The sequence below is a fragment of the Mandrillus leucophaeus genome, unplaced genomic scaffold, assembly GCF_000951045.1.
Source record: "Mandrillus leucophaeus isolate KB7577 unplaced genomic scaffold, Mleu.le_1.0 Scaffold1060, whole genome shotgun sequence".
Classification (NCBI taxonomy): domain Eukaryota; kingdom Metazoa; phylum Chordata; class Mammalia; order Primates; family Cercopithecidae; genus Mandrillus; species Mandrillus leucophaeus.
The window spans coordinates 314,577-342,160 of NW_012098766.1; the positions used below are offsets into that span (position 1 = coordinate 314,577).

Below are 27,584 nucleotides of genomic sequence, written 5' to 3' on the forward strand. Positions count from 1 at the left end.
TGCGGGTTTTCCGCCGCAGGAGCCGGAGGGGTCGGGCCCTGAAGGCCAGGTCCGGGGCTTGGCGCGGGGGAGATGTCGGGGTCCCTGGCAGTCCGTGGGTTTGGTAGTCTGTGACGCAGTTGTCTAATTTCTGGCTATTAGGTGTGGGGGTTGGTACCATGGAACCCGCTTCCCTGGAGGGATGTCTGGGCCCTAGGCCGCGCGCCACGCCCTGGGGGCGCGACTTCTCCCAGGCGTGCTGGGAGGGCGCTTGAGGGGTTTCCTTTAGGGTTTGTCTCCAGTCAACGGGTGTGAAGGGGAAATGCGGTTCCGCGGAATTCTGGGACTTGTAGTCGCGGCCGCGCCGGACCGCGGTTGGGTTGGGTGCACGTGGGTAACTGTGGAAACGAGTCCCGGCCTGCAGCGCGCCCTCGGAGCCTCCCTGCTCGGCGAACTTGTGCTTTATTACCTGGCCAGCCCCTCCGCGCTCTCGGGAGGCGGTTGAGTTCCCAGAGACGGAGCGGCTCACCAGCCCTTCTCCCTTGCGAGAGGGAGAGCCCAAGCCAGGCGCAGCCCTCTCAGGCTTGGCTTCTTGATCCCCAAGTGAATTTCCCCCTGCATTTTGTTGGCCTCACTCGTGGAATAAATGCTTGGTCTTGAACCATCATGCGCACAGGTTGTGGGAAAACATTCAAGAAGCAATACAGTGTAAAGCAACCTTTAGAATGGTGTATTATGGCATCCAGTGTATGTAAGCACTGGGTTCAAACACTGCCTTACATAAATATGAGAACACAGTGGAGGTACATGTAACTCTCGTAAAGATAATGTAGACTGTGTGTTGGTATTTCTTGGGGTGTTTGAAAAAATAACCCACTTGAAATGAATGATGGAGGTGGCTTAATGGAATTTAGGGTGGAAATATGAAGGTGAGCAAAGGTGATATGTGATGTCTTCAATTTTCGAAGAAGCTTGGAAAGCAAATGAGAATAGAAGAAAACTGTAAGAAGTGGAGAACCGTAAGACTTTTTTTTTGTTTGCTTGCTTTGTTTTTAGCTGCAGGCTGCAATTCCTTCTCTCCTTAATATTAGAAACCTTCCTCTCTGTAGGTAGACTCCCTAAACATCACATCCTTCACCAGTTCCCTTTACTGTTTACAGGGAAGGCACTCCAGAATCTGTAATGTAGAAGGCTAAGATTTAATGCAGAGATGATAGATGTTTGTATGTAAAATATAAGGTATTATGAAACTGTTGGCAACATGGTCATTAGAAGAATATTGTAATTTTTCTGATGATAAAAATATTACCAAGAAGTCCTAAGGTTTGTAAACCTTTTGGTGTGATTACAAATATACTGAACTTGGATACTTGATTGTTTGATGGTTCTTTTCATGATGAGTGAAAAATTGGGCAGTCTGTGGTGTTCTTGTGGAGATCATTTATATCTATCTGTCGTATTTTACATAATCGTGTGGTGAAATATCCAGGAAACTCTTGGTAATATATAAATATGTACAAAAATATGCATTTAACTCTGGAATTTTTTCTTGCAGAGGGTAAAGTGATGAGATTGAAAAACATGCAAGAGCTATAATTGTCTTCAAAATGGTGTTTTTAAAGAAAATATGAAGCTAGTCATAGCTTTCTCTTTTTCTTTTGTTCTGTTACATCCCAAAGAGCAGGTGCTTTTTATACACATACAGCCCACCTCCATCCATTCCCCAAAGCCCTAGGCTCCTACACAGTATCACTGTACACTTTCTGCTCTGGTTTTTAGGTTCCTTTTTGATTTTTGGCCCTTGGGGAGGTCCTTTATTTTCTTGTGAACCTAGCTGTTCATTTAAACAGATGGTTCTTACACGTTACCTAGAATTTTTTACTGTTTTATATTAAGAAGAATTTTTAGGTAATCTTGTCTGTCACATTGCCGGAAAAGAAGGCCTGCCTCATTTTCTCTATCTTAGTGGACTTCTATTCATTTACTCTCTTCTTCCTCTATTCTTAACCTCTATGTACCCCTACTGACACTTAATCATATTTTTTCAAACTTTATCATTATCTCCTTTTCTGTTTTTATGTTAAGTTGCTCCCAGCAGCTCTTCTTGGCTTACTACCTTCTTCCTGGCTACATGTTTACATTATTATCTCAGTCATCATCATCTGCTAATTATAACTAATAATATCTAATAACCCTGGTAACTCAGCAGTATAAAGATCAACCTGTGAGAAACTGACCTCATGATGATCTCTTGTTGTATCAGTTAGGATGCCTTTGCCAATACAATGCTCAAATTAATGGCTTAAATAATAGGGCTTATTATCGTTCAGTAGCAAGAAACCTAGAAGTAGTTGGTTTTAAAGCTGGTGCAGTGGCTTAATAATGTCATTAATGATCTAGGCTCTTTGCATCTTTTTCTTCTTCTAAGTGTTTTAGCTTTTATTCCTCAGGCTCATTTGCCTCATGTTTGCAGTATGGTTGCTGTAGCACCAGACATCATGCCTGGATTGGAAAGCAGGGAAGGTGCGTATTTCCTTATAACTCCCTGTTAACGGAGAAGTCTTTTGCAGAAACTCACTTTGGAGAGTTTCATTTCAGTGTCATTGGATCGAACTGATCTCATGCCACTGCTAGCTGTGAGGGAGGCTGAGGCCGTGAATGTCTGGCATTTCCAGCATCTCTTGTAAGATATGGCCTTTCATAGGGTGGAAGAAGGGTGAGAAGAATGCGCTGGGTTGGCAGCTTGCAGGTTATATCCCTGAACCAGCTACTTCGGCCAGCTGTCTCTGGCTTGGTCTCAACCTTTATGTTGGTTTAATTTCTGCCTTATTCTAAAAGAATTAGGGGTGACTTGCTAAATATAGATAAAATCCTGTGAAGAGAAGGAAAATCTATATATAGACTTATAAGGTACACAGAAACACTTGCCATGTGTTAGAAATATTTGGCACTGAGCTTCTTAATAGTCAAAACAAAGAAGAGAACAAAACTAATAAATTTTATTCATTTGGTAAATGAAACTGCAGTAATTTTAATAACCCACACTGAGATCCTGGACATTTCTTATCCTCTTCTTCCCTGGTCAGTGGCAAGGAGAGATTGCATCTCTTCCCATGCCCAGCCTCTCTTTCCCATACCTATTGCCATGGCCTTATGTCTGAGACAGCCTTTCTTACAGTGTTACAATAACCAGCAATACATTTTTCTCCCCTTTTTTTTTTTTTTTTTAGAGGTGAGGTCTTGTTATGTTGCCTAGGCTGGACTCGAACTCTGGGCTCCAGGGGTCCTTCCACCTCAGTCTCTGAGTTGCTGAGACCATAGGTGCACACCACTGTACCCGGCTCCAGCTGCCCTCAGTGCTGCTGTTTTAGAATTTTTCTTTGCTGTGCTCCCTCTCTGGCAGACTCTCTCCTTCCATGGAATCTCTGAAGCAGTGCTTCCTTCTGTTACTCAGTTTTGTGTTACATAACAATAGCTGCTTGTTTACTTTTATTTACCCTCCCCAATTAGATTATTACCTTTTTGAGATCTGGGACCATGTCTTACCTAGTATCCACTTTAGCATCTAGCATGATGCCTTGCATAGGTCCCCAAATATGTATTGAATTGAACTTAAATGATCAACTGTTGAATAACTTGTGCATTATCTAGGAAAAGTAATTCTTCCTGCTGCTGTTGTCTTTCATTATCTTTAGATTTTTCTTTAAGGAACACAAGCTTTCACCTATTCATTCTTTGCATTTTTTAGACAAAGTCAGTTGTATGCAAACTAATATTTCTTTTTCAAATATATGCAAATATCAGTTTTAGAGAATGTGGCATGGAGAAATTCTCAAGGAGAGAGTAAAATGCTAGTAATGTGCTGAGGGAACAGAAGGAGCGTTTGTGAACGTGCACACATCCATTTCTGGTCTCTCATGTCAGCATCCTACCTGCAGAAGGTTAAGGCAGCATTAACAGGTCTGATGTTAAGGGGCCTAGAGTGTTTGTCCTTTTCCCTTCTTTTTATTTTATATCCATATTCTGGTCCTAAGGATTTATTTCTTAAGTTAACAATATAGTGAGATCGCTGAAAGTCTGTCTTCATTTAGACTGTAAGTTGAAGTTCAGATTTACACAGTAAAATTTCCTTTGATGAATGATAAGTGCTGGTAAGTTTTTATAGTTAGTCAACTTCAATTGGTGTTAATTCTCATAGCTTGCTGTTTTTCTTTTGAAATGTACATTAGGAAAAGTACTTCTTGAGAAGTATTCTAAGCAGAACATATATTTAAAAATGTGTTTTAAGAAGAAAAACACTGAAATACATTTTAAATAGAATTAGGTATTTTAACAATCATTGTATGACAGTTTTAGATGTAGCAAAGTATTTGCTACTTCAGGTTTGAATTGCTTTTAATCAGAAAATGCTGTTAATGAGTTATGTTCAATCTAGGAAGATAGGCTTGTCGCTTATAACTAATGTACTTAATAAAACACTAGATATAAAAAAGACCCCAGCCCTCTTCAAATAGCATTACCTGTGGTATCATTTATTCTAGTTCTGCCTTCGAGGATTTTTTTTTCCTTGTGAAGTTTTTTGCTGGCCTGTATCAGTAGATTTGCAGAGATGGGGAGTAATGCATTTGTATCTGTAATGGACACGGTCAGTCTTGTGGGACCCTGACTCTTCGTCTAGTTGAAGAATTCTTACCCTAGCAGACAGATCTTCTCAGACACATTCACCTGAGACTGTGAACCTGAGGCTGGAGGCAAGGAAAGAAGAGTAGCCCATGTGACCATTTTCTGGAGGGATGCACAGTGGTGGCTGCCGTGCTGCTTCTAGAGGCAAGGTCTAGTTGTGGCTGTAATCATGATGCAGTCTGCTGTGTGCCCTTATGACCAGGGGGAGATTCTGCAAACTGTGTAATAGCACTCCCCCTTTTTTATAAATCCTTTTTTGTTTAAATTAGCTAGAATTAGTTTCTGATGCCCTCCACTAAGAATTCTGATACTTCAGCATCCAGACTTGTCACTGTTGCTGGTCAGATAGGTGGTTGAAGCCCTTGTGAAGAGCAGTGATGTTTTTTTTTCATCCTGGCTGCCTGTACATTCTGGTCAGAGGTGACCCAGAGGACCGGAGGAGGACACAGTCGATACCAGCTGTGGGTGTGGGAACTGTGTTTGCTGGTGGTCAGGCAGTACTCCAAACCACACACTGGGTCTCATCATGTGCCACTCTACTGCTGCTTTTTCCTAATTCTTTGTCCTCCAAAAGTTGGGATGCCTAGGAGCTAATACGTAACTCCTCGTACAATTTTTTTTTTTTTGGCTCTATGGGAATATTAGCTACAGAAATATGTGTGTGCGTGTGTGTGTGTGTTTTAGTGGAATGTTTATTTTGTTTAGCCAAAAATTACATCTGATGTACCAAATACCTTTTTAGTCAACGTTATTTAGGTATAATTTTATGTATTATAAAATTGTACTCATTTTAAGTGTTTGGTGAATTTACTAACGATATAGAACATTTCATTACCCCAAAAGTTCCCTTGGGCCCCCTTGTAGTCAGTGCTTCTCTCCCTGCCCCACTACCATAATTGTTGGCTTTTAGTCATCTTAGGCCTCCTCCATATTAGTTGATGAATTGTCACTTTGCTGTTCCTGAGGATATTACAGTATAATAAAGGCATGATAAATCTCTCATTTTTACTGAACTATGAAATCCAAAGGAAAACTATCAGTGCTGTATAAATTATCAATCTGATAAATAATACTTTGCCGCATGGAAGTGTCTTGAGTTAGATGACTTGTTCTGGTGAACGGCTTTCCAGTGGATGGCTTTTCTGGCTTCTCTGTGGCCTGTAGACATGCAGGGCTCGGGTTTTCTCCATGGATGGGATGATGTCTTTTAATTGTTATTTAGGTCATGTTGGGAGGCAGGAAAGCCAAAATGGCTGGATTCAAATCCTTGCTCTGTCATCTCCTAGCTGAGGGACTGGAGGAGAGTTACCCAGCTGCTCTGTGTGGGCTTCAGAGCCCTCACACCTAAAAATTACCTGTTGAAGGCTGTGGAGTTGTGCAGTCGCCAAGTGTTTATTGGGTACCTACTACGTACCTGCTCTTCATCTTTCAGGAAGTTTTCATTCTAGTGTAGAGGCCCTGCTCTTCATCTTTTATGAAGTTTTCATTCTGGTGTAGGGGAGGGGGCAGATAATAACAAGTAAATTGTGTAGTATGTCAGATGGTGATAGGTTCTGTAGAGAAGAACAGCAGGGAAGGAGTGCATGCAGGCACCCCTGTGTGCGGGCGTCGGGTGGGGTGGAGGGTGTTGTAATTTTAAATAGCGGAGCCAGGAAAGGCTTCACTAAGGAGGTTTTAAGCTAAGCCCTGATGGAGGTGAGGGGCCATTCCAGGCAGAGAGAACATAAATGCAGAAGCTCAGAGTGGAGAGCAGGCCTGTATTTGAGGAACAGTAGAGGCTGGGGTGCTTAAGAGTAGAGGTGTGGGGGCAGGCAGGGGGAAGAAAGTAGGAGGCAAGATTATAAGTAGTCCCAAGGATTAAATGAGATGAAACACATAACATGTTTTTGTTGCTTATAATTACTGTGTGATGATAGTCTCCTAGGTAGACTTTAAAAAATAACTCTTGAGAAGAAAAGAGGTTATAAGAAAGAACAGAACCAAATGAGGCATTCCCTCACTCAGCCATTCAGCAGACATTCAAGGGTTTTTTTGCTGCCAGGTGCTGCTGTCACAGGCAGGACTGCGTTGGGGAGACCGACCGGGGCTTCAGGAGCTTCCTTCAGTGAGTTCAGGGTGGAGACAGAGAAGGAATGGATGCATGAATTGGTGATGCCTGCTAGGTTAGATGGATGCCCAGCGGGGGCTTTGAGAACATGTGGGGAATGGTTAGCAGTTGTCATGTGAGTTGTGTAGCTTTTGACGTTTTATTATATGAAGAACAGGATCTGTGTGCATGTGCAGGTGGCACATGGGGTCAGGTGGGAGCTTTCCAAGGCCAGTGACAACATGGTGGGGACAGAGAACTGTAGCAGGAGAGGGTGAGTGTTTGGTAGGCTAGAGTGGAGGGGAAGGTGAGGTGCAGGGCTAGGCAAGAGCTGGTGGCAGGGGTGGGGTGGTGGGCGGTGGGAAGGACTCAAAAGAGGCACCAGGGAGAGAGTGTATGAGTGGAAAGGAACTGAGAGAAGAAAGCTCGGAGGTGGGGCACAGGGAGGGAGGAGGAGCAAAGGGGAATGGGGAGGGACTAACACAAATTCAGTGATAATCTTGGATTTGCCTCATCTGCTTTGCCTCTATTAACTCATTTAATCCTCCCAGCAGCCCTCAGTAAGTTAGGGACTGTTATTATCTCCATTTCACAGATGAGGAAGCTGAGGTGTAGAAAGGATCACTCACCTCTTCAAGGTCGCACAGCTTATAAGTGGTGAATTGAGATTCTAACCCAAGCATTCTGACTTTGTGGTCTTGGTAACCCTCTACTGCCACTGAAATCATTCTTAACATTTTGTTTGTGCTTTTCATTGAACCCTGATTGGAACACTCACTGCTTGTATATTGGAATTCTTTTTTTTTCCTTTTGTCACTGGCCTATGAATGATGATGACAGAGCCAGTTGATGTGATTATGTCTTGGTTCTTTTCTTCTTGGAATGAGTCTCAGCAGGATAAGGATCTGGGATTTCTGAGTCTCTTCTTTCCCATTCTTCTTCATCTCCTCTCATTTTTGCCGGTTTGCTTACAATGAGAGTAGGCATTTAAAAACTGATTTTAAGTGGGAAACTGAAGAATTGTGGCAAAGTATTTGCATACTCTAATGAAATAGTCATTTTTAGTTTTCTTAGATTTTATTTAAATAGACTTGTTATTTTTAAATATAGGAGATCTCAATGACATTGCAGCAAAACTAGAAAACAACTACTAATATCATTTTTGCTTAACATTTTTGAAATTATTTTTCTCTTTTTTTTTTCCTATAGGTTAGGGTAAGTTTAATGTCTTGTCCTACATATGCAATTCCCAAAATTAAACCACAGATCACTTCTTAATTATTAATTAAACAGGAAACGGGATAGTTGTACATTTAAGTCCAATAGCTAGTGAATTAGTAGTTTTAAACACCGTCACCTTGTGATCTCTTCTGCCCTGTCTTTTTGCAGTTCTAGGTTCAGTCTGTCTCAGTGTCTTCTACGTTCTGGTAATAATAGGGATGAAAACAATTAACCTTGATTGGCACATAATATGGACCAGCACTGTGCTAAGTGCTTGGCATGCACCATCTCATTTAATAATCCTCACAGTAGCCTCGCAAAGAGGGTTGTGTTATTTCGGCTTTATGGGTGAGGACACGGGCACAGTGAAGTTTGGAAGCATGTACAGGGTCACTCAGTTAGGACTCAGTTGGAGCTCTGACTCCAACCCAGGGCTTTCTGTTATCAGAGCTGATTGACATTCTTTAACCAAAATCTGGGCTCATTTAACATTAGTGAAATGAAAGGATTTTTACTCTGAACTATCCAGTGATTCTGTGTTCTTCAGTGGGTAGCACAGATTATTTGTGCTCACCTTCAGTGGGTAGGTGGGGTGAGGAGAATGAAGCTAGGGCCCTTTGTACCGTGTCACATTGGGAGTGCAGCCAGACTGGGTGTCCTAAAGTGACTGAGTCCCTTGGGATAGCACCAGTAGGCACAGGCAGTGTGGTGGGCGATGGATGGATGCTGCCTCCCTTGGGCGGATGGTGCCTTCTCCCAGCCCCTTTTTTGAGTCCTGCAAGAGGAAGAAAAAGCCAGCAGCATTATGCTTGGATGGCTTTAATTTTGGATCTGTGTTCAGTGAAAATGCTGAGTCACTTTGAATGACCCGTTCCCTTATCAGTTTTCTCCCTTGGCTTTTGGCTTTTGTGCCTTGTACATAGCATTTATTGATGAGGAGAATGAAGTTAGTTAACACTTTCCTCACCTGCTACTTTCAGTTCTTTCGATTTTTACCCTGCTTTTCAGCTCTGCAATCTTTTTCCTGGACCTTGGCCTTTTCGTCATGTGCTGATAGGGTATGGTGAATGAGTTAGATTCCTGTCTAGCGGTGCTGAGGTTGTTCCAGGAGTAGATTGGCTACTGGCAGGCCAGGGATTGAGTTGAGAGTCGGGGGTAGAATCTACTTCTCTGGTTACATGTTAGAATCACCTGGGCTGCTTGAGAAGCACGTGGTGCCCCACTCCCATTTTTATTTAATTGATCTGGATTGGGACCCTGGTATTTGGTGTTTTTCAATCTTCTTAAGTGATTCCACTGTGTAGCCAATTGTTTCATTTAAACATTAATAGCTTAATTAGGAAGCTGAGTTTATTTTGGGCTGTGGGGATGGGGCTCAAAAGATGCAACAGCTCCGCCATGGGCACTGCACTGGGCAGATTACACAGACCCTTCCTGCTCGCCTATGACATAAAAGCCAATAGTTGGTAGTGCTTCCCCTGTGCCGTGCACTGTTTGAAGCACAGTGCAGCATTAACTCATTTAATCCTTATGATATCCTTATGAGGCAGGCACTGTGATGATCCATTTTGTAGAACAAGAAATTCTTGCTTGTAGCCATGAAGAACATGTAGTATGAAACTGACCCATAAACCTAGGTTTTGGTTTTTCCTAGGTTTACAGTATAGAAAACATTTCAGATCTTTGTATTTTAATAATTTAGTCTGAAATGTGAATGTATTTGTTTTTACAAATGAAACTGAGACCTGTGCCATGTCATATAGCTAGTGACTATCAGTTAATATACAGAGTTGTAAATTGGTATTGTAAATCATTTAAAACACTACTTTTTTATGGTTTTGACATAGATTTTACTTTATGGTACATTTTATATTTCAGGTTATTTGAGATGTAACTCATTTTTAATGTGATCTTTTTTACTTAAAATTGCATTTTGTACTTTTTGAAAATATATGTACTATGATCTTTGAGTGTGTATTAGATCTTCACTGACTTGTGATCTGACCTGCCTCTTCACAGTCTGGCTACTGTAACTCTCCAGGATACTAAGCAAAACTAATAGCAGCATTTTAAACATGCTCAAATCCGGCCGTGGTAAAACCGAAACTCAGCACTCCTTCAAACCCACATGCATTTCTAGTCTCCCGTTTATAACCAACTGACTGAACAAGTTGTCTTTGCTTGAAATAGTCTGTATTTCTTCATCATTCATACTATCCTCAGCCCACTTTGTTCTGGTCTCAGTTCTGTCATTGCAGTCTTCTCTGAGGTCATGGAGTAACCTTCATGTTGCTAAATTTAGTAACTATTTTTAAAGCATTTATTCCCCCATTTATTGGTACCTGCCTTGTACTAGGTTTGCGCTGTTGTAGGTATAGGTTGAATACCCTTTATGTGAAAATATGAAACCCAAAATGCTCCAAAATCTGAAACTTTTGAGTGCTGACATTACACTTACGGGAAATATTCATTGTAGCTTTTCAGATTTTTGGATTAGGAATGCTCAACTGGTAAGTATAATACAAACAACAAAACCTGAAGAAATCTGAAATCCGAAATGCTCTGGTCCCAAGCATTTCTGATAAGGGATACTCCAAAATATATTGAGATAGAGTAGTGAATAAAGCAAAAGGAAGACCCTATCCTCATGGAGTTTGGGCTCTAGGAAGAGTGACAAAGACATAAATAAATATATAATATAATGTTAGGATCATGGAAGACTTCCTGTTGTATGACTCTACTAATATAAAATGTCTAGAGTAGGCAAATCTAGAGAGACAGAAAGTAGATTAGTGGTTGCCTAGGGGCTGAAGAGGGGTGAAGGGAGAAATGGGGAATGACTGCTAATAAAAAATGTTTTATAATTAGATTGTGGTGATGTTTGCACAACTCCGAATATACTGAAACAATTGAATTTTACACTATAATGAGTGAATTGCATGCTATGTGAATTATATTTCAACAAAGCTAATAATATCAGGAAGGTGATAAGTGCTATGAAAAAAATCTAAATCCACTGGGAGATGGAGATACTATTTTGCATAAAGAAATTAGATGAGATGTCTCTGATGAGGTGACATTTAAATAAATATTTCAGGAAAGATAGCTGTTGAGGACAGCTATCAAGGGTCATGGAGGCTGAGGGGCACAGTAAATGCAAAGGCCCTGAGGTAGGAATTCACTTGAATATTCACGAATTGTGTGGCTAGAATGGAGTAGGCAAGGATAATGTATTGGGATGACTTAGGTCAGATCGCGTAGAGCCTTGTGAGGACTAGAATTTTTTTTTTCTTTTATGCTGCAATAGCAAATACAACATCTCAGTGATTCAAGTAAGTGGTTGTTACGCATCCTTTGTGGGTTGGAATGGGTGTCTGCTCCATATCGTTGACATTTTCATCCCTAGTCTATGTGAAACCCATGGGAAAAGAGGGCATGTATTTCTAGAAGGAAGGAAACAAGGCAAATCTAAACAGTGGCTCCCAACCACAGTGCACCCTTGGCTTTAACAATTTTTGTTTTCTTTTCCCATATCACGTTATAAAATTGACTTTTCAGGAACCTGAGCCATGTGACCCATGGCTTGAAATACCCTTAAGCATTATCTGGTGAATCCCAGTTAGAGAGGCAGATCCCTGTACCTCAGTTGTGTTCTTGTTCTGTTCCAGAGACATTTAGATGAGTGCCGAGGTTAGATGGTAACCTTTAATTTTGTCCAGTAATATTTTGCTTTTTTGGCAATAACATGGTCATTATTTTGCCCTTCTGCCACCTTTACAGGTTTATTTCGTCATTTTCATCATCATCAAAAAGCATTTATTAAGACCATAATACTATTTAAAACTTTTATACCTGAGAGAATTGCTCAGCTGAAGTTTAATAATAAAACACTTTGATGACACTTTAGTGACCAGAAGAGTGAATTGTGCTTAAAAATAGAAATTTAACATTAGTGTTAAATCTTTTCTGTACCGTTATTTCCCTGGGGGGAAAATGGTGAATTGTTTTAGATTCAGCCAGTTTAAAATTTTTTTTCTTTAATATTAAATTATTTTAAGTATGTGCTTGCTTATTGACAGCTTTGGGTAGGAAATGCTGCTGCTTTTTTCGTATTACAGAGTGTGAAGAGAGATTGATATTTTTGCTTTGATTGGAAATAATTTAGAATGGAAGAAGTAGCCTTGGATTAGGAGTTAGAAGATAGGAGTTTTGCCCAGCTTGGCCATAGCTAGCTCTCTGACTCTGCTCAAGCTAATAAAATGAGAATTGGACAAAAGAACATGAACCATTGAGTGCCTCACTCGCTCTCATCTCTCATGTGCAGTCCTGTTAGTTTTTCCTTACACTGCAATCACATTTTATATAGAGGTTGGTTCTAAAGTCCCTATATAAGGTGAAGATCATTGGTGTTAAAAATACCATTGGAAACACTTGCAGAAGATTCCCCTTTGGAAGCTGCCTCAGAAGAATCCAGCACAGCCCATTCCGTCCTCCAGCATTGGAATAGATCGCTGGCTGTTTATTTGAGCACCAGTTGAGCATCTGGCCTTGGCTTCAACTTCAGTTTAGGGACCATGTTTTATGAAAATACATCATTTTAAATACTCGACTCATCCCGTATTGTGAGATGCACAAAATCTGATTGGCATGTGGAAACAGACCAATGGAGTGACTATTCATGTGTCACGTCTCATGCTCATTAAGTAGATGGGGGGTGGGCAGTTACTGAGACAACTGAAATTTCTTTTCATCTTGCTTCTTCCTTTTTTTTTTTTTTTTGACCAAATGAGAAGAGTTGAATTTGTGTGAGCTAAATGTCTATTTTCTGTAACTCCAGTGTACCGAGAATCTCTCCTCTCCACTTTTACAGCCCCTGTCTAATGGCCCTAATCCTTTCCCACCTCAGTCACCTCTAGTCATCTCCATAAATGGCCACTCTAAATTCAGATCACCCATCATCTTTGCTGCACACTTGTCCTAGAGTGATCTTTTTAAATAACTCTCCTGATCAGAACACTTCCATGGCACCAAGACTCACAGGAGTGCTTCTCAGACTTCCCACCAATGTTTTCTTGTGCAGAGTTTGGTGAATTAAGTTGTCACAGGGTTCCGGGAGCACAGCTTGATGTGGGGATTATGTTTGTTCTCATGTAAGACTGTCATATTATTGTTGATTAGAATTGATGCTGCTGGAATGTGCCATGCCTGTCATTACGTTTGCATGGTCTCTGGTGCCCCTGTTCGAAGTACAGATCCTTAGGAGATTAAATCTAAATGCTGAAGCAGGATTCACAGGCCCTTGTGGAGCTTACATTCTAATGGGAGAGGATGATGACAAATATATAATGTCAGATGGCATTAATGCTGTAAAGAAAAGCAAAGCATGGTAAGATGATAGAGTGAAGAGGGGGCTCTGTTGATCTGGCAAGGTTATGTGAGGAGGTGATTTTTAAGAATTTTATCTTAATTGACAAATAATTTTATATATTTGTGGAGTACAATGTGATGTTTTGATATGTGCATAATTGTGGAGTGATCAAATCAGGCTAATTAACATATCCATCAAAGGTGATATTTAAATGGAAACCTGATGAAGTGTGAGAGCAACCATATTATTATTAGGGGGAAGAGGGCTCAAGGTAAAGAGAACAGCACGTGCAAAGGCCCTGTGGTGGGAGTGTTCTTGGAGTGTTAATGAAACAGTAGGAAGCTCACTGTGGCTGAGTGGAATGAACAAGGGGAAGATGGGTAGAAGATGAGATTGGAGAGATTAGTAGATGCAGAGTGTGCAAGGCCCTGAGCCCATAATAAGTTTTCTTTTGCTTTGAACAGCTTCCCCTTCCATCTGTAACTGTTGGGTGAGGTGGAATTAATTTTAATTTGTTCTACATGCTAACCAGTTGCCCCTCTGTTTACTGAATTATTATCTCTTCTCCATTGAATTTGAAATGCCATTTAATTATATGTTGTGTATGCATATTTATACGTATATGTTTGTCAGTTCTCTGTCATTGATTTTTCTTCTTGCACACATAGTATAACATTTTAATTACTGTACCTTTAGACCAGGTCTTGGCAAACAATGACCCATGGGCCAAATCCAGCCTACCACCTGGTTTTTATAAATAAAGCTTTATTGGAAAGCAGCCATATTTATGTATTGTTTATGGCTGCTTTTGAGTTACTATGGCAGTGTAGTTGCAACAGAGCCTGTATGGGCCAGAAATCCAGAAATACTTAGGATCTGGCCCTTCACACAGAGTTTACCAGGCTCTGCTTTATACTGTGTATCGATCTGATAGGGCAAGTTCATCCTCATTCTTCTTTTTCAACAATTTCTTGGCAGGGCTAACATGTTTATTTCTCCAGATGAACTTTAGAATCAATTTGCCAAGCTTGCCTGACTTCCTTCTTTTCCCCACCTCTTTTTTGGGGTGGAGAACTGGGGAGCCAGCAGAATAGGAATTTTGATCGCATTAATTTGTGGTTTAGTGAAGTGAGAAGTGATTGCTTTACGTTGGGTCTTTCTATTCCAGAAATATCTCTCTATGTGTATATCTTTCAGTAAACATTTATTGTTCATTTTGAACAATAAAATCGTACATATTGGAGTTTATTCCTGTATGTATTATTGCTTTTTGTTGCCATTATAATTGAGATCTTGTCCCAGTTATATTTTACAAGTGACTATGGTATAAAGGGAAGTTTTTGCTTTTTATCGATTTAAATTCTGTTTCTAACCCTCTTATGAGAGTAAACTATTAGGACTGTTAATTTTTGTTTCTTTCAATTGACAGTCATTGTCTGAACTTATCAATAATTGTTTTATTAATGTTTATGTCTCTGCCTATATTGTGGAGCTCTCTTACCTAAAGTAGTTTGGGGGAATGGACTTGGACACCCTCAGTGGCATTCGTTTTTTTTCTTTTGTGTAGGTCACAGCAAATGGTAGTTAAAACAAGCCAAAAAAAAAAAAAAAAAAAAAAAAAAAAAACAACCAGATAACCCAGACAAGTTTATGCCCAATCTGCAGTTGTTGGTAGTTTTAAGAAAATCCAGAAGATAACGTAGGCAAGCTATTTATCAAATACGCTCTGCCTTTGCAGAGCTGATTGCTGCTTTTAATACAGACTATAGAGTTGCCATGTCACCCAGGAGAGTCAGACTCAGCACTGCTTTACTTTGGAGAGCCATTTGATCATGGAATGCAGTCAAAACCTAGCATTTATCCTTTGGAATTGAAATATGAGCAGAAGGAAATTTTTATGAATCAGTTAGTGCTTTCCAGAATACATTCTCGGTAAAGCATTTGATCTTTATCCTTAACATCTATGCCTTAAGGAGGTGAAATCTACTTTAGATTTCAAGGTCTATTACTTGCCATGAGCATTGAACAGATGAACTGTAAATCCAATGTGTGTTAACCTTTGTGAATCTATATTTTAATGCCATTTTTGTCTTTTTTTCCTCCTGAATTTGTGTCTTCTTAACTTTTCCTTATGTTGATGAGACGAAAGAAAAATTATCCATGTTACTGGTTTCATTTTTTCCTTTTCCTTTTTGTTTTTTTGGTTGAAGTGATGATGGTGTGGTAGCAATAGGGATTGGATATAGAAATGGAGAATTGCTGACATATATTATGTATTTGTGAAATGAACCTGTTTACTTCTGTTGCCTTTAGTAAAGTAAAACTTCATGTGTGGAACCTGATTTTAAACATAATATCTGTATTTTTGTTCCTGTGTGTTGTGATTATCTGCAGTCAACATTATGAACATCAGTTGCTGGTATACGAGTAGCAGTGCCATTCTTGCATTACTATAAAGAAATACCTGAGACTGGGTAGTTTATAAAAGAAAAGAGATTTAATTGACTCACAGTTTTGCAGGCTTTACAGGAAGTATGGTGCTGGCATCTGCTTGGCTTCTAGAGAGGCTTATAATCATGGAGGAAGGTGAATGGGGAGCAGGCACATCACATGGTGAAAGCAGGAGAGAGAGAGAGGGTGAGAGGAGGTCTCACACACTTTTAAATGACTGAACCCCATGAGAACTCACTGACTGTCTCAAAGACAGCACTAAGCCAGGAGGGATCCGCCCGCATGATCCAAACATCTCTCACCAGGCCCCACCTCCAGCATTGAGAATTACAATTCAACATAAGACTTGGATGGAGATATATCCAAACTCTATCACCATCATAGGCTATAAAGATGTACCAGGCCACCTGCCTCAATTACAGAGGAAGCTCTGACCTTGGGATCATTAATGTGAGGCGAGAATTGGACTGAGGAAAAGTTAGAGACTATTTTAGACAGCTGTGTGGTATGGAGAATGGTATAAGTAAATATAGTGGGAATTGATGTCTTTTATTGAGCACTTACTATGTTCCAGGTATTGTAATGGGTACCTGACATACCTAGGCGTTGTAATAGGTGTCTGATAAATATTTTCAACCATACAACAACGTTATGAAGGAGAATTTTTTATCCTCATTTTACAGATGAGAAAATTGGGAATTAGGTTAAATAACTGGTAGACCTGAGATTTGAACCAGCTGTTAAGACTCCAGACTCAGGTTGTGAAGCAAAGTAGATTTTTGACAGGAATAGAGTGGTTGTGTGTGTGTGTGTGCGCACGCATGTGTGGGCACACATTTGAATTCTGTTATGTGTAGGAAGGGCAGTGGGCAGAATGTGGGGTTGGAAGGAAGGGTTTTGTGGAGTGGGGTGGTGAAGATATTTGGAGTATGAGTTGGGCCCAACCCACGAAAGTCCTGGAATTCCAGATTGAGGATAACTTGTTTCTTGTCTTGTCTACTTCTTCCATATTTATATAAAGGAGGGAGAAACATACAACAGTTTTGGTTTATTTAGATTCTCTTATGGAAATTTTGGGAGTTGAATTAACAGCAGGGTGGTGAAATGACAAAAGCATAGCCTGGAGAGTTAGAAGAGACCTCATTGCTGGAATAGCTTTTAGCAAGCCCCTTTTTCTCTCCCCTCCCTTGTCCTCAGTGAAAACAGAATGCAGAGCCTAAAGTTTTCTGTTTTTGCTTTTTGTCTTTTTGGTAGCCCAAGAGTTTAACTTCATATATTAAGGTGATAATGGAATGTATCATTTGTCTTCCTATATTTAATCTGAGAGAGTACAAAAAAGGGGCTATGGCTTGGTAGTAGATCAGGTGGAGGTGCAAGAGTTGGATGTTCAAGCTCCTCAGCACCTTTTGCTGGTCCTTAGATGCCTCTTGCTGGCGAGAGGGTTGTTGCTTCTAGCTTCTACCCCGTTCTTGTTTAGTAAATATAAATGTAAATAAATAAGTATACAATGCACATACTTTTCTAAACCTCTGTGCAGTTGTATTTAGATGAAAAATCCAGATTCTGAGCCACATTATGTCATCATTTACCTTAAGCATGGCTAGGCTATTCGGATGCTAAGAAATTCATGCATATCTGTATTGCAGGGCCATTTAGAGCTTGAGGCCCTGCTCTGGCTGTCTCTCAGCACAAAACGCTGGTTTTTGGGACCATTCTAGATGGCTATGACTGTGAACAGTGCACATGCACGTGTATGTATACAGGTATGGCCTGCTGTTCCTGACACCGCATGTGAATGTTAGGGGCTCTGCTTCTGCCAACCCCTCTGCCCTGCAGACCTACTCAGAACTGGATGCCCAACAAGCTTTAGAAGAGAAAGTAAAACTTTCTAACTGTGAACAGGGAAGCCAGCTTGCTTTCAGGGTTCAGAGTAACAGCCCAGAGGATCCAGCCCAAGCACAGACACCTGATGTTGTAGCACCTGCTCTTTGGGTCTGTTCTTTGGATCTGATACGTGTCCTCAATAAAGTGTTTCAGTAAAGGGTGCTTTTTTCTCTCTTTCTTTTTATCAGAATGGTATAACTTGGAGAGTTACAATATCTTTTCATGGTCGTTTTCATACTAACCTTTACTAATAGGAAAGAAGGAACTAATGTAAATCCTGATATTTTATGAAAATACTTCCAGTGGTGCTTACATATGAAATTGTTAATAAACGTTCAGCTTACATTTTTATTGCCTAATATGTATGCAAACATACTTTACTTGAAGTTGAGGATGCGTGTGGTGGCCCACACCTTTAATCCCAACATTTTGGGAGGCTGAGGCGGGTGGATCACCTGAACCCAGGAGTTCAAGACCAGCCTGGGAAACATAGAAAGACCCTGTCTCTACAGGAAAAAAAAGAAAAGAAAAATTAGCCGTGCATGATGGTGCACACTAGTAGTCCCAGCTACCCTGCAGGCTCAGGCAGATCACTTGAGCCTGGGAGGTTGAGGCTGCAGTGAACCATGATTGCGCCACTGCACTTCAGCCTGGGCTGTAACATAGTGAGATCCTGTCTCAAAAAAAAAAAAAAGAAAAAGAAAAAAGAAATACTAATGTTGAGATGCTTTTCTATCATTTTCTTGCCATGAGCTTACTTAATTATACCAGTATTTCTAGAGAAGAGAGGGGAAAGTGAACATTTCATTTGAGACTAATCTGTTTTTATGATTTGTTTAATATGCTAACATTGATGTCTTTCTATTAAGTTCAAGTTCACTGCTGACAGGATTTTACAACTACTGAAGTATTTTTTATTTTACCTTAGAATTCACATGAAAATTTCATGAACTTTTAACATTTGGTTGGGAATTTAACTTTGTTGTCAGACTATTTCTAGGAGGTAGGTCACTAATTGCATGTTTTTAAAACAATTTAGTGTCAAGTTAATTGAGATAGTATTTAATTATTTCAAAACATTTGCTTATTTTCTGAGTTTTTTTTTTTTATGATATTGGAAATAAATGAGGCTGACATTTTTCCTTTTTCTTTTCAAGATTTTCAGCTGAACTCTCATCTCTCAACACTGGCAAATATTCATAAGATCTACCACACCCTTAATAAGCTGGTAAGTCATTCTTTTAAAGACAAAATTACCAACTGTTTGAAGTAGTCATTTTGTGTAAGAGTATTTGATAAAAATTTAGATTCTAGATACTAGGATATCAGTTTATGAAAATGCTAACGGTGTGTGATTTCTTGGTAATAACGAACATATTTCTTTCAGAACCTAACAGAAGACATTGGCCAAGACGATCACCAAACAGGTATCTGTAAATGCTAACACTACTTAATTTTAAATAACTTCTTAATGTAAAATTAGGAAAGAGAAATACTAGCTATGAATGTCCTGTATTGTCATAATGTACTCCATTAACAAGTTGTTCCTTGGCTGAGGTTGTTTTTCAGGGAGTAATGAAGGCAGCCATGTTATAGCTTCTTCCCAGTAGGAAATCTCTTGTGGAAGCACTTTTTAATGCCTTTAAAGAGGCTCGAGATTCTCTTGAATAATTGTTTCAAGATACCATTTTTTCTCTACTGCAGTATTTTCATTTATACTAAAAAGGTGCTACAGTAATGCAGTTTAGAAGGTATTCCACAAATATTTGAGAAATTGAGCTGAAAAATGATTTAATGTGTGTGTATGTATGTGTTTATGGGTACTGAGGATTTAGGAATCGGAAAATTGAAGCTTGATTAGTGTAAGGTGTCCTCTAAGTCTGTGGTTCTCAGAGTTTAACTGGCATTATAATCACCTGCGGGGAGGCCTTGTTTAAAGTACAGATGTTAGGTTCCACCCCAGAGTTTCTGGTTCTGTAGACTTGGGGTGGGGCCCCAGAGTTTGCTCCTATGTGGTGCTGATGGAGCTGGTCTGGAGACCACAATTTGAGAACCACTTCTCTCAACTGTTAGTAATCATAAGTTCAGAAACTTACATTTGATCTATAGTTACTAAACTCCCAGCAAAAATTATTAAAACACATTTTAAAGTGTTTGAAAATGGCCATAGTAATAGATGAATTGAAATTTGTCTTAGTCTGGGCTGCTGTAACAAAATCCCTTAAACTGGGTAGTTTATAAACAATAGAACTTGATTGTTCATGGTTCTGGAGACTGGGAAGTTTAAGGTGAAGGCACCAGCAGATCGTGTGTCTGGTGAGGGTCTGTTCCTCACTGATAGTGCCTCTTGCTCACTGCATCTTAACATGGCAGAAGGGGCAGGCATTTTAACATGGCAGAAGGGGCAGGCCATTTTCAAACACTTTAAAATGTGTTTTAATAATTTTGCTGGAAGTTTAGCACCTTCCTCAGACCTCTTTTGTAAGGCCACTAATTCCATTTATGAGGGCTCTACTTTCCTGACCTAATTGCCTCCCAACTCTACCTCTTAATACCAAGAGACTGGAGATTAGATTTCAGCATGTGAATTTTGGAGGGACAAAAACATTGAGGCCATAGCAGTGCTTGTTGGGGAATTTTGAATAGCACAAAAGTAAATAGAGTGAAAAGTGACAGTTGTCTTTTATGTCTCCTAATCCTATCACTATCTGCCAGCGCACGGTTTAACATTGGTTCTTTCAGACATTTTTTTCAAAGCAAAAACTCTTTATTTTTTAAGAAAAAGGTATGATTTCTTATTTTCTATTCTTAGCATAAGTTTTAATTCTTTCCAGTGGAACCCAAACCTTCTGAACCTCTTTCAGTATCATCCAAAGCTTTGAACTTCTATTTCTGGGTAAATAATTTGTTCACAGATGACGTGCAGTTCAATCACCTTTTTTGACTTCAGACTTTTCTTTGCCAAAATTAAACAGTACAGCACCAACATTTCCTCTGTAATCTTCCTCTATGACACCACCTCCTACATCTATAAAGTGTTTTGCAGCCAAGCCAGTGTGGAGCTACTCTTCCACAACACCTGGAAGGAGGAGCTATCTAAATGTCTGTTTGCAAGAACTTTCTCCATAGGTGGTATTATATCATCATAGGCACTGTACAGGTCATAGCCTGCAGCCTGTGCAGGCCTTCAGGTCAGGCTGTAGTATGCTTGGAGAGTTGGGCAAGGCAGAGCTGCATGCTGACCTCCTCCACAGGCCAGAGAGCTTGCCAGGGGAAATGGCAGGTATCTCTTTAGAGAAGGGCATGGCAGTACAAGAAGGTGAGCGAAGGAGAGAGCCGAGGGAATGAGAGGGTGCAGGATCCTTTCTCACATTTGTATGCATGCATATATGTTTATAGTAGTGGTTTTTAATTTAGCATCCCGTGATATCATACTGTACATGTTATAGTGTGTTTTTCTTTTTCATTTAATGGTGCATTTTGGGGGCTGTTGAGATTTAGGACTGTCCCCACCTTCTCCTCTAAATTGATTCAAAATCAATTGAAAATTAGGTGTAAGATGGAGACTGAAGTAACAGTGTTTTTTGAAAACACAACTTAGATGTGCAGCAAGAATGCACAGGACTTTCAGCATTTCACCTGAATCACTGTCACAACTACATAAGCACAAGCCAGCACACCTGCTGACCCTTCACACCCTGCATTATGACTTTCAGCTTGCTCCACTGGCAGGCAGATCTGAAAGGGAGTTCGAGGGGTTAGGCTCTCTGCTCATTCAGTCTCTCAGCACTTAGATCAGGTACTCCTTCTTCCGGGGGAAAGGAGTGAGACAGAGGGGCAGAGACTGCGCTAGGAGTGTTCTAGGAGTTCAGGGGTACTAAGGGTCCCTTCACCTGATCCTTCCGTATTGGCAAATATAGATCAACTCAAGGACAGTCAAAATCAATTTATTTAATAATTTTAAAAGCAGTATGTCCCTGTGGTTTTGAAAGAAGTATTGAAAAAATATAAAACAAAAAGTGAAGATTTCTGCCCCAGTTTATCACCCCTAGCTTCCATCCCCCACTAGTAGTCCAGAGGTAACTTAAGTTTCTTCTGTTTGTTAATCAAATTATGATGATGATGATGATGTATTTTTTTCCTTAAATACAAGTGTATATTTACATTTACTGCTTTTTCACTCAGTATGTCTTCGAGATCTTTTCATATTAACACATTTATAAAGTATCTGCTTTCTTTTTTAATGGCTGTGTAATTTTCCAATCAATGGATATTTTATAATATGTTCCTTCCTTCTGTTGATTTATGTACACGTATGTGTTTAACTTTTAACCACCGCCAGTAATGCAGGAATATAACTTTTGGACCAATTTTAATAGTTACTTTTGAACTTTTAAATTAGATAATTATTGTTAGTATAGTAATTTTGCATGTAAATATTTAACCCAAAGTGTGGCAGTTGAAATTCAGTTAAATGAAAGTATACTTGGACTCATGCCTCCACTTTTGCTTTGGTTACAGTGGATTTGTCTAATACTGGGAGTACTTTTCATGGGATTCTTGGGTGTTGCTTCGCCAACCGGAAAATTCTGTGGCTGGTGGCACCTTCTGCCTGAATATTGCCTGTATCTGCTGGGCTCCTTCCACCCACTTGGCCAGGCAGGCTGCACTCAGCTCGCACTACTGGCCTGGATCCCACACCTGCCAAGTGCGAGTTAGGCACGGAGTGGCGAGCAGTGTGTGAGCGAGCGAGCACCGGGTCCAATCACTGCACACAGCCAGGCACGCTGGCTGCTGCAGTGGGGCAAGTAGCGCCGGGTGCCAGCATGGACGCTAGTACAGGCGCCAGCTCTGTGCGAGGCTGCAGCTGGACCAGATGTACTGCATGTGGCTTCCTCTGTGGGCACCTGCACCTGGATGAGGGGAACAAGGTGGCGCCCAGAAGCTTGGAGATTCTAGGAACCACAGAACCCCAAAAAGGGTATCACAGCCCTGGCTCAAGGATCCCCTAGGTCTGGGCTCCCCAAAGGGTTGCAGCTCTTCTCTCTTCACCGCCCACAATGTGGCAAGTGGCAAGGGGTGTGTTTCAGCCCTGTTCGTGTTACAGCTCTTTTAGTCCTGCCATTTGGCGGAACCTGAGTTCTTGTCCCACATCCAGGAAGAATGAGGTATGCAGACAACTAGAGGGTTAGCAAGGTATAGAGGAGCTTCATCGAGTGGCAGAACAGTTCTCAGCAGACCCAAAGTGGGTAGCTCCTTTCTGCAGGCAGGTCATCCCGACATCTATGCAGCCCTCAGCGGAGAGGAGACCTGGAGTGAGTAGCTCCTATCTGCAGGCAGGTTGTCCTGTCCTCTGCCCGAGTCTGGCAGAGTCTGAGGTTTTTAATGGACTTCAGAGGGGAGAAAGCACGTGCTGATTGGTCCATGGGTGGCCATGAGCTGGCCTGGAAAAAGCAAAATAAGTTCTCACTCTAGTCCCTGGAACTGGCAGCCCAGCCTCCAGGCTTCAGGCCATTCCAGGCTTGAAAGTGGGGATTTACCAGGGACCCACCCCTTTCTGCCCAGAAACTTGTCTGCTTCCTGCTGCCATCAGCTTGCCATCTATGGTGCCCATGGCACTCAGGCTGTTTGTGCCAAGCGGCACCTGCAGGTCTGCACCAAGCTGCTCTCAGCACCCCCCAGCCTCCCCTTCATGCTTGTTGGTGCCCAAAGTTTGAAGGGGGCTGAGGCGGCAGGGGGCTGGTGTGTTAGTGCTGCCCCAAGCATGTGCACACCTGGTTAGGTCACAGCAGTGCCTGGGCTCAGCCTCAACTTTATTCTGATATTGGACAAGGCACCTGGAGTGGGGAGATGCCAGGAAGTAGAAGCAGTCACTTCTGAGGCTGTGGGGGCAGGGAGCTTTCCCAGTCCCTGAGAGTGCAGGAATGCCTGGGTCTGCAGCCATGGTTGGGCGGCTGCAGCTGTGCCGGGAGGGCGAGACTCCTGCCCCCACAGCTCAGAACGGGGTGGGGCTCCTGCCTGTTCCCAGCTCCGTGGAGGGTGCAGCACCTGCTGCTCCTCCTCCTTTGCAGCCCACCTCATGACAGTGATTGCTCCAGGCGGCTGCTGCTGCCATCAGTATGACGTGCTGGTTTATTGCCTGGTACCTTGTAAGTGCCCAGTCAATGTCAGTTAGTAATTTCTTGGAGTAGTCAACTTCATTAACATTTCCCATCTGGTTATAGCATCGCTTGTGATTCCTGTACCCAACAGAGTATACTTTAAAAACTGAGCAACATAAAATCTATGATGTTTAGAAATCTGAGAAAGTTGAGTCATTGTAGTACTTCTTTAAGTCTCTCGACCTAACAGTAGTCTGGGCAATGCTACTGTGTGCAGAAGAGCCAAACCTAAGTCACAGAGGTTGGGTATCTTCCTGCTCTGCCTCCTCTCATGCCTTTCTTTTGTGTGTCCCAGTCTTCATCCCACCAAAAGGAAAAAGACAGAATGAATTAGTGGCTACTCTTGGAGAAAGAGCACAAAATAGTAGTGAATTTTAAAAAACCAATCAGGCTGGGTACGGTGGCTCACGCCTGTTATCCCAGCACCTTGGGAGGCCGAGGCTGGTGGATCACGAGGTCAGGAGTTCAAGACCAGCCTGGTCAACATGGTGAAATCTCGTCTCTACTAAAAATACAGAAATTAGCTGGACATGGTGGTGCATGCCTGTAATCTCAGCTACTCGGGAGGCTGAGGCAGGAGAATTGCTTGAACCCGGATCCGGGGGGCCGAGGTTGCAGTGAGCTGAGCTCACGCCCCTGCACGCCAGCCTAGGCTATAGAGAGAGACTCCATCTCAAATAAAAAATAAAAAATAATAAATAAATAAATGAGTAAGGATGAAGATGATAGATGTCAGAAGTATTTAGAGAGAGGAAAAAATTCTTTTGTCTTTAGCAGTTCAATGATCTGTTCAAGAAAATGAAATAAAAATATTAGCTACTGGTAAGATCTTAAGAGGCAATCTATTTATCAACTTAAATAACTATCTTTGTGACATTGTTCAATGAAAAGTGAGGTGAAATAGCTATATAAAAAGTACTAAAGTGGCAGAATGAACTCTGTAAAATGTTAGTAAATGAAACAAGGCTATGATACAATCAGCTCACTAAAATGAAACATGAGACAGTGAGATTTTTGTATTGGCACATCTATTTGTATTAAGTTTGGAGAAGTAAAAAATATTCTCTAATTTTGTAGACCTCTTGTATTCTTTTTTACCTGAGGACCACGGAGCAGAAAGATTAAAAAAAAAAAAAAAAAAAAGGAAGTGAATCACATATTTAGGCACTATTCGTTAAGAAAAATGTGCTATGTAATTAAATTATTATGAAAATAGCAAACTGGATAGATGATAGAGGGCCTTTAGTCTGAACCAGATGAACTCAAGTTGCCCTTTAAAATGTACTTTCTGTCATAAATACTAGGATAGACCTGTTGAAAAAAATGTTGGCAGTATTTCTGGTTAATGTGGGAAGAAAAGCTATATTCGTTGACTGATTTATTTGAAATCAGATGGGGTCCGTTAAAAAATATTTAATTTGTTCTCTTGAAATACTGAACCCAAAAGAAATGAACCTGAACTTAAACAGTAATCTTTGGGCAAAAATTGCACACAATTTTGATTGCTTTCCTAAGTGTCATGTAAACACCAAAACATTAAGAAAGAGCTTCTAATGATAGGAGGATTGATTTCAGATTCACTAAAACATCAGCCTTAATGTCTTGCTTCTACCTCTAATGCCAGATGTTTGTACCTAAGTAGGTACTTTAAAATGGTTAAAATAGCTCATTTTCTGAAGCAGATAAATATTCCATAACATTCTTGTTTATGTTATTTGTATATTTTTTGTAGCTTAAAGATAAACTTGTGAAGTCAAGTAATGCAAAGATACAAGTTCTGAGTCAGTGAAGTCTAAATTTAATGATACAAATAAATACAAATTTGTAGAAATTATTTCTATTTAAGTATTTTTATCATAAAAACATCACAGAGTTATTTTAAGAAGCAAACATTCATTGAATATGTCTTTTAAAAAATCCTATCTGGTAAGAAATTTAAAGTTAACTGTTTTAGTGACACATGGGGAATAAATATGAAATGATGGTGTTTTATTTACTCATAGGTGTTTTAAGTCTCTGGAAATGTACTTTTTTTTTTTTTCTTTAGCAGAATCTGATTTATATATGTTTTAGGAGCATTTATTCAACAAATATTTATTGAGAGTTTACCGTATGACTCAGTAATGATATATCTTATTATTACTGTAATAAGATACTGTATTAGATGATGAGTGTGCACAAATGAACCAAGTAGGACCCCGTAAAGCAGTATGTGCCATTTTATGTACACTCGAGAAATCCTAGTTGTTGCTCTTGCTTAGTTGGGATCCCTGCAACTATTGGGGGAGCAGGATTGAGGCAAACAGACTTGAATTGAGTGTTTTCTGTGTATTTTGTTGATTTAGTTCACTTTGGCAAATTACTATTTTAAGTAAAGTTGTTTTCCCAAGCATTAAAAAGTTGCTTTTTTTGTAGCCTGAATGGGTTCCAGGGAGACTCTACCTTGACCAGCTGTGCTGTGTCGTCCTCAGTCAATTCCCTTCCCTTTCCTGGGTCTGAGTTTGCTTCATCTTCCTTGTCAGCCAGCTGTGTGAGAGTCAGCGAGTCAGTGCCTGAACTTAAATGACTGTTGGGGCAGGTGGATAGACACAGTTTCTTTGTGAAAAAATGACCCCTTAACTGTCACTTGCTTATGCTGATGATTAGAGTGGAGAGATTTACCAAAAAAAAAAAAAAAAAGTCATGCCTCTTAGGAGATAAAAAATTTAATAAATGACAGATCACTTGCTAATCTGGGATGATTTGGGTCTCAAAGATGAGTAAGTTTTCCACAGACACAAGAAAAAAGTATTTGTGAAACTTTTAATAGAAAGCATTTATCAATAAGAAAGAAACATAAGAGAAAGCTGAAAATGTTAGTTAACTTATGATGTTTGTGTATTTACCAAAAACATGCTAATCTTGACAAGTAGGATTCAGTGGAAACCAAATGTTGTACCAGTGTGTGTCTAGGAAGAAGCAGGTGGTAGAGGAGCTAATGAATGAACTTTTATTGGTGAATATTGGTGTAGACAGTATTTTAAACAGTGTTTCTCTTCTTATGGATTGAGGAGACAAATGCATTTTCTTCTGTGTTCTGCACATGTGGAAGGGGAGGGGTTACTGCTAGACCAGAAGCTAAGAACCAAACCATGATTTTGCTATTGGAAGAAAATGTCTTTTATTCCCACATATACCACTAAGGAGGGAGACGCCAGCCTTGAGGATCAGGACAGACTCTTCATTTCTGGGCAATATAACACGCTTTACAGCTGAGCAGGGCATGTTTTTCATTCTGAAAGCCCTGCCCTAGGGCATTAATAGATATGAATAAATCTTTGTTTTTGTATGTTGGCAATCTGCAGAAGCTTGGATCACTGCAATTCTTTGGACCTTTTAGTATGCTTTAGTGGTGTTTGTGAACGGGGCAACATTTTACAGGGAAGATGAATGGGGTGTGTGGGGTGGTAGGCAGCACTCTCCCTGATTCTTTCTTTTCCAGTTCTCATTGCAGGTGTGGGAAGAGAGATATGGGGGTGCCTAGTGTCTCTGAAGAGCCCTCTACTCCTATCCTTGGAAGGAAAGAGCCTGGTTGGGTCCCCAGGAATGTTGACTGAGGGTCATCTGTTTAGACCTGAACTGGTGGTGTGCTGAAGGAGCAGGCAGGATCCTTGAGCCTGGGCACTGTCCAAGACTGGGGTCTGGGAAGGACCCTCATCTGGGCCAGAGTCACAATTTATAATGGAAAAGGTGCTTTGGACTGTTATGTTGC

At 40.6% G+C, this 27,584-nt stretch overlaps 1 protein-coding gene and 1 pseudogene across 2 annotated transcripts in view; one reads left to right on the plus strand and one right to left on the minus strand.

The window, feature by feature from the left end:
- The window catches only part of DCUN1D4 (DCN1, defective in cullin neddylation 1, domain containing 4), a 73,436-nt gene that overhangs the window by 1,548 nt on the left and 44,304 nt on the right, over positions 1–27,584 (plus strand). For both annotated transcript variants that reach the window (XM_011984310.1, XM_011984314.1), the window contains exons 2-3: positions 18,830–18,900; positions 19,060–19,099. In XM_011984310.1, coding sequence (XP_011839700.1) covers positions 18,830–18,900; positions 19,060–19,099 — 111 coding nt within the window. The remainder of the gene's footprint in view (positions 1–18,829; positions 18,901–19,059; positions 19,100–27,584) is intronic.
- On the minus strand, positions 20,493–20,992 carry LOC105542661 (annotated as a pseudogene).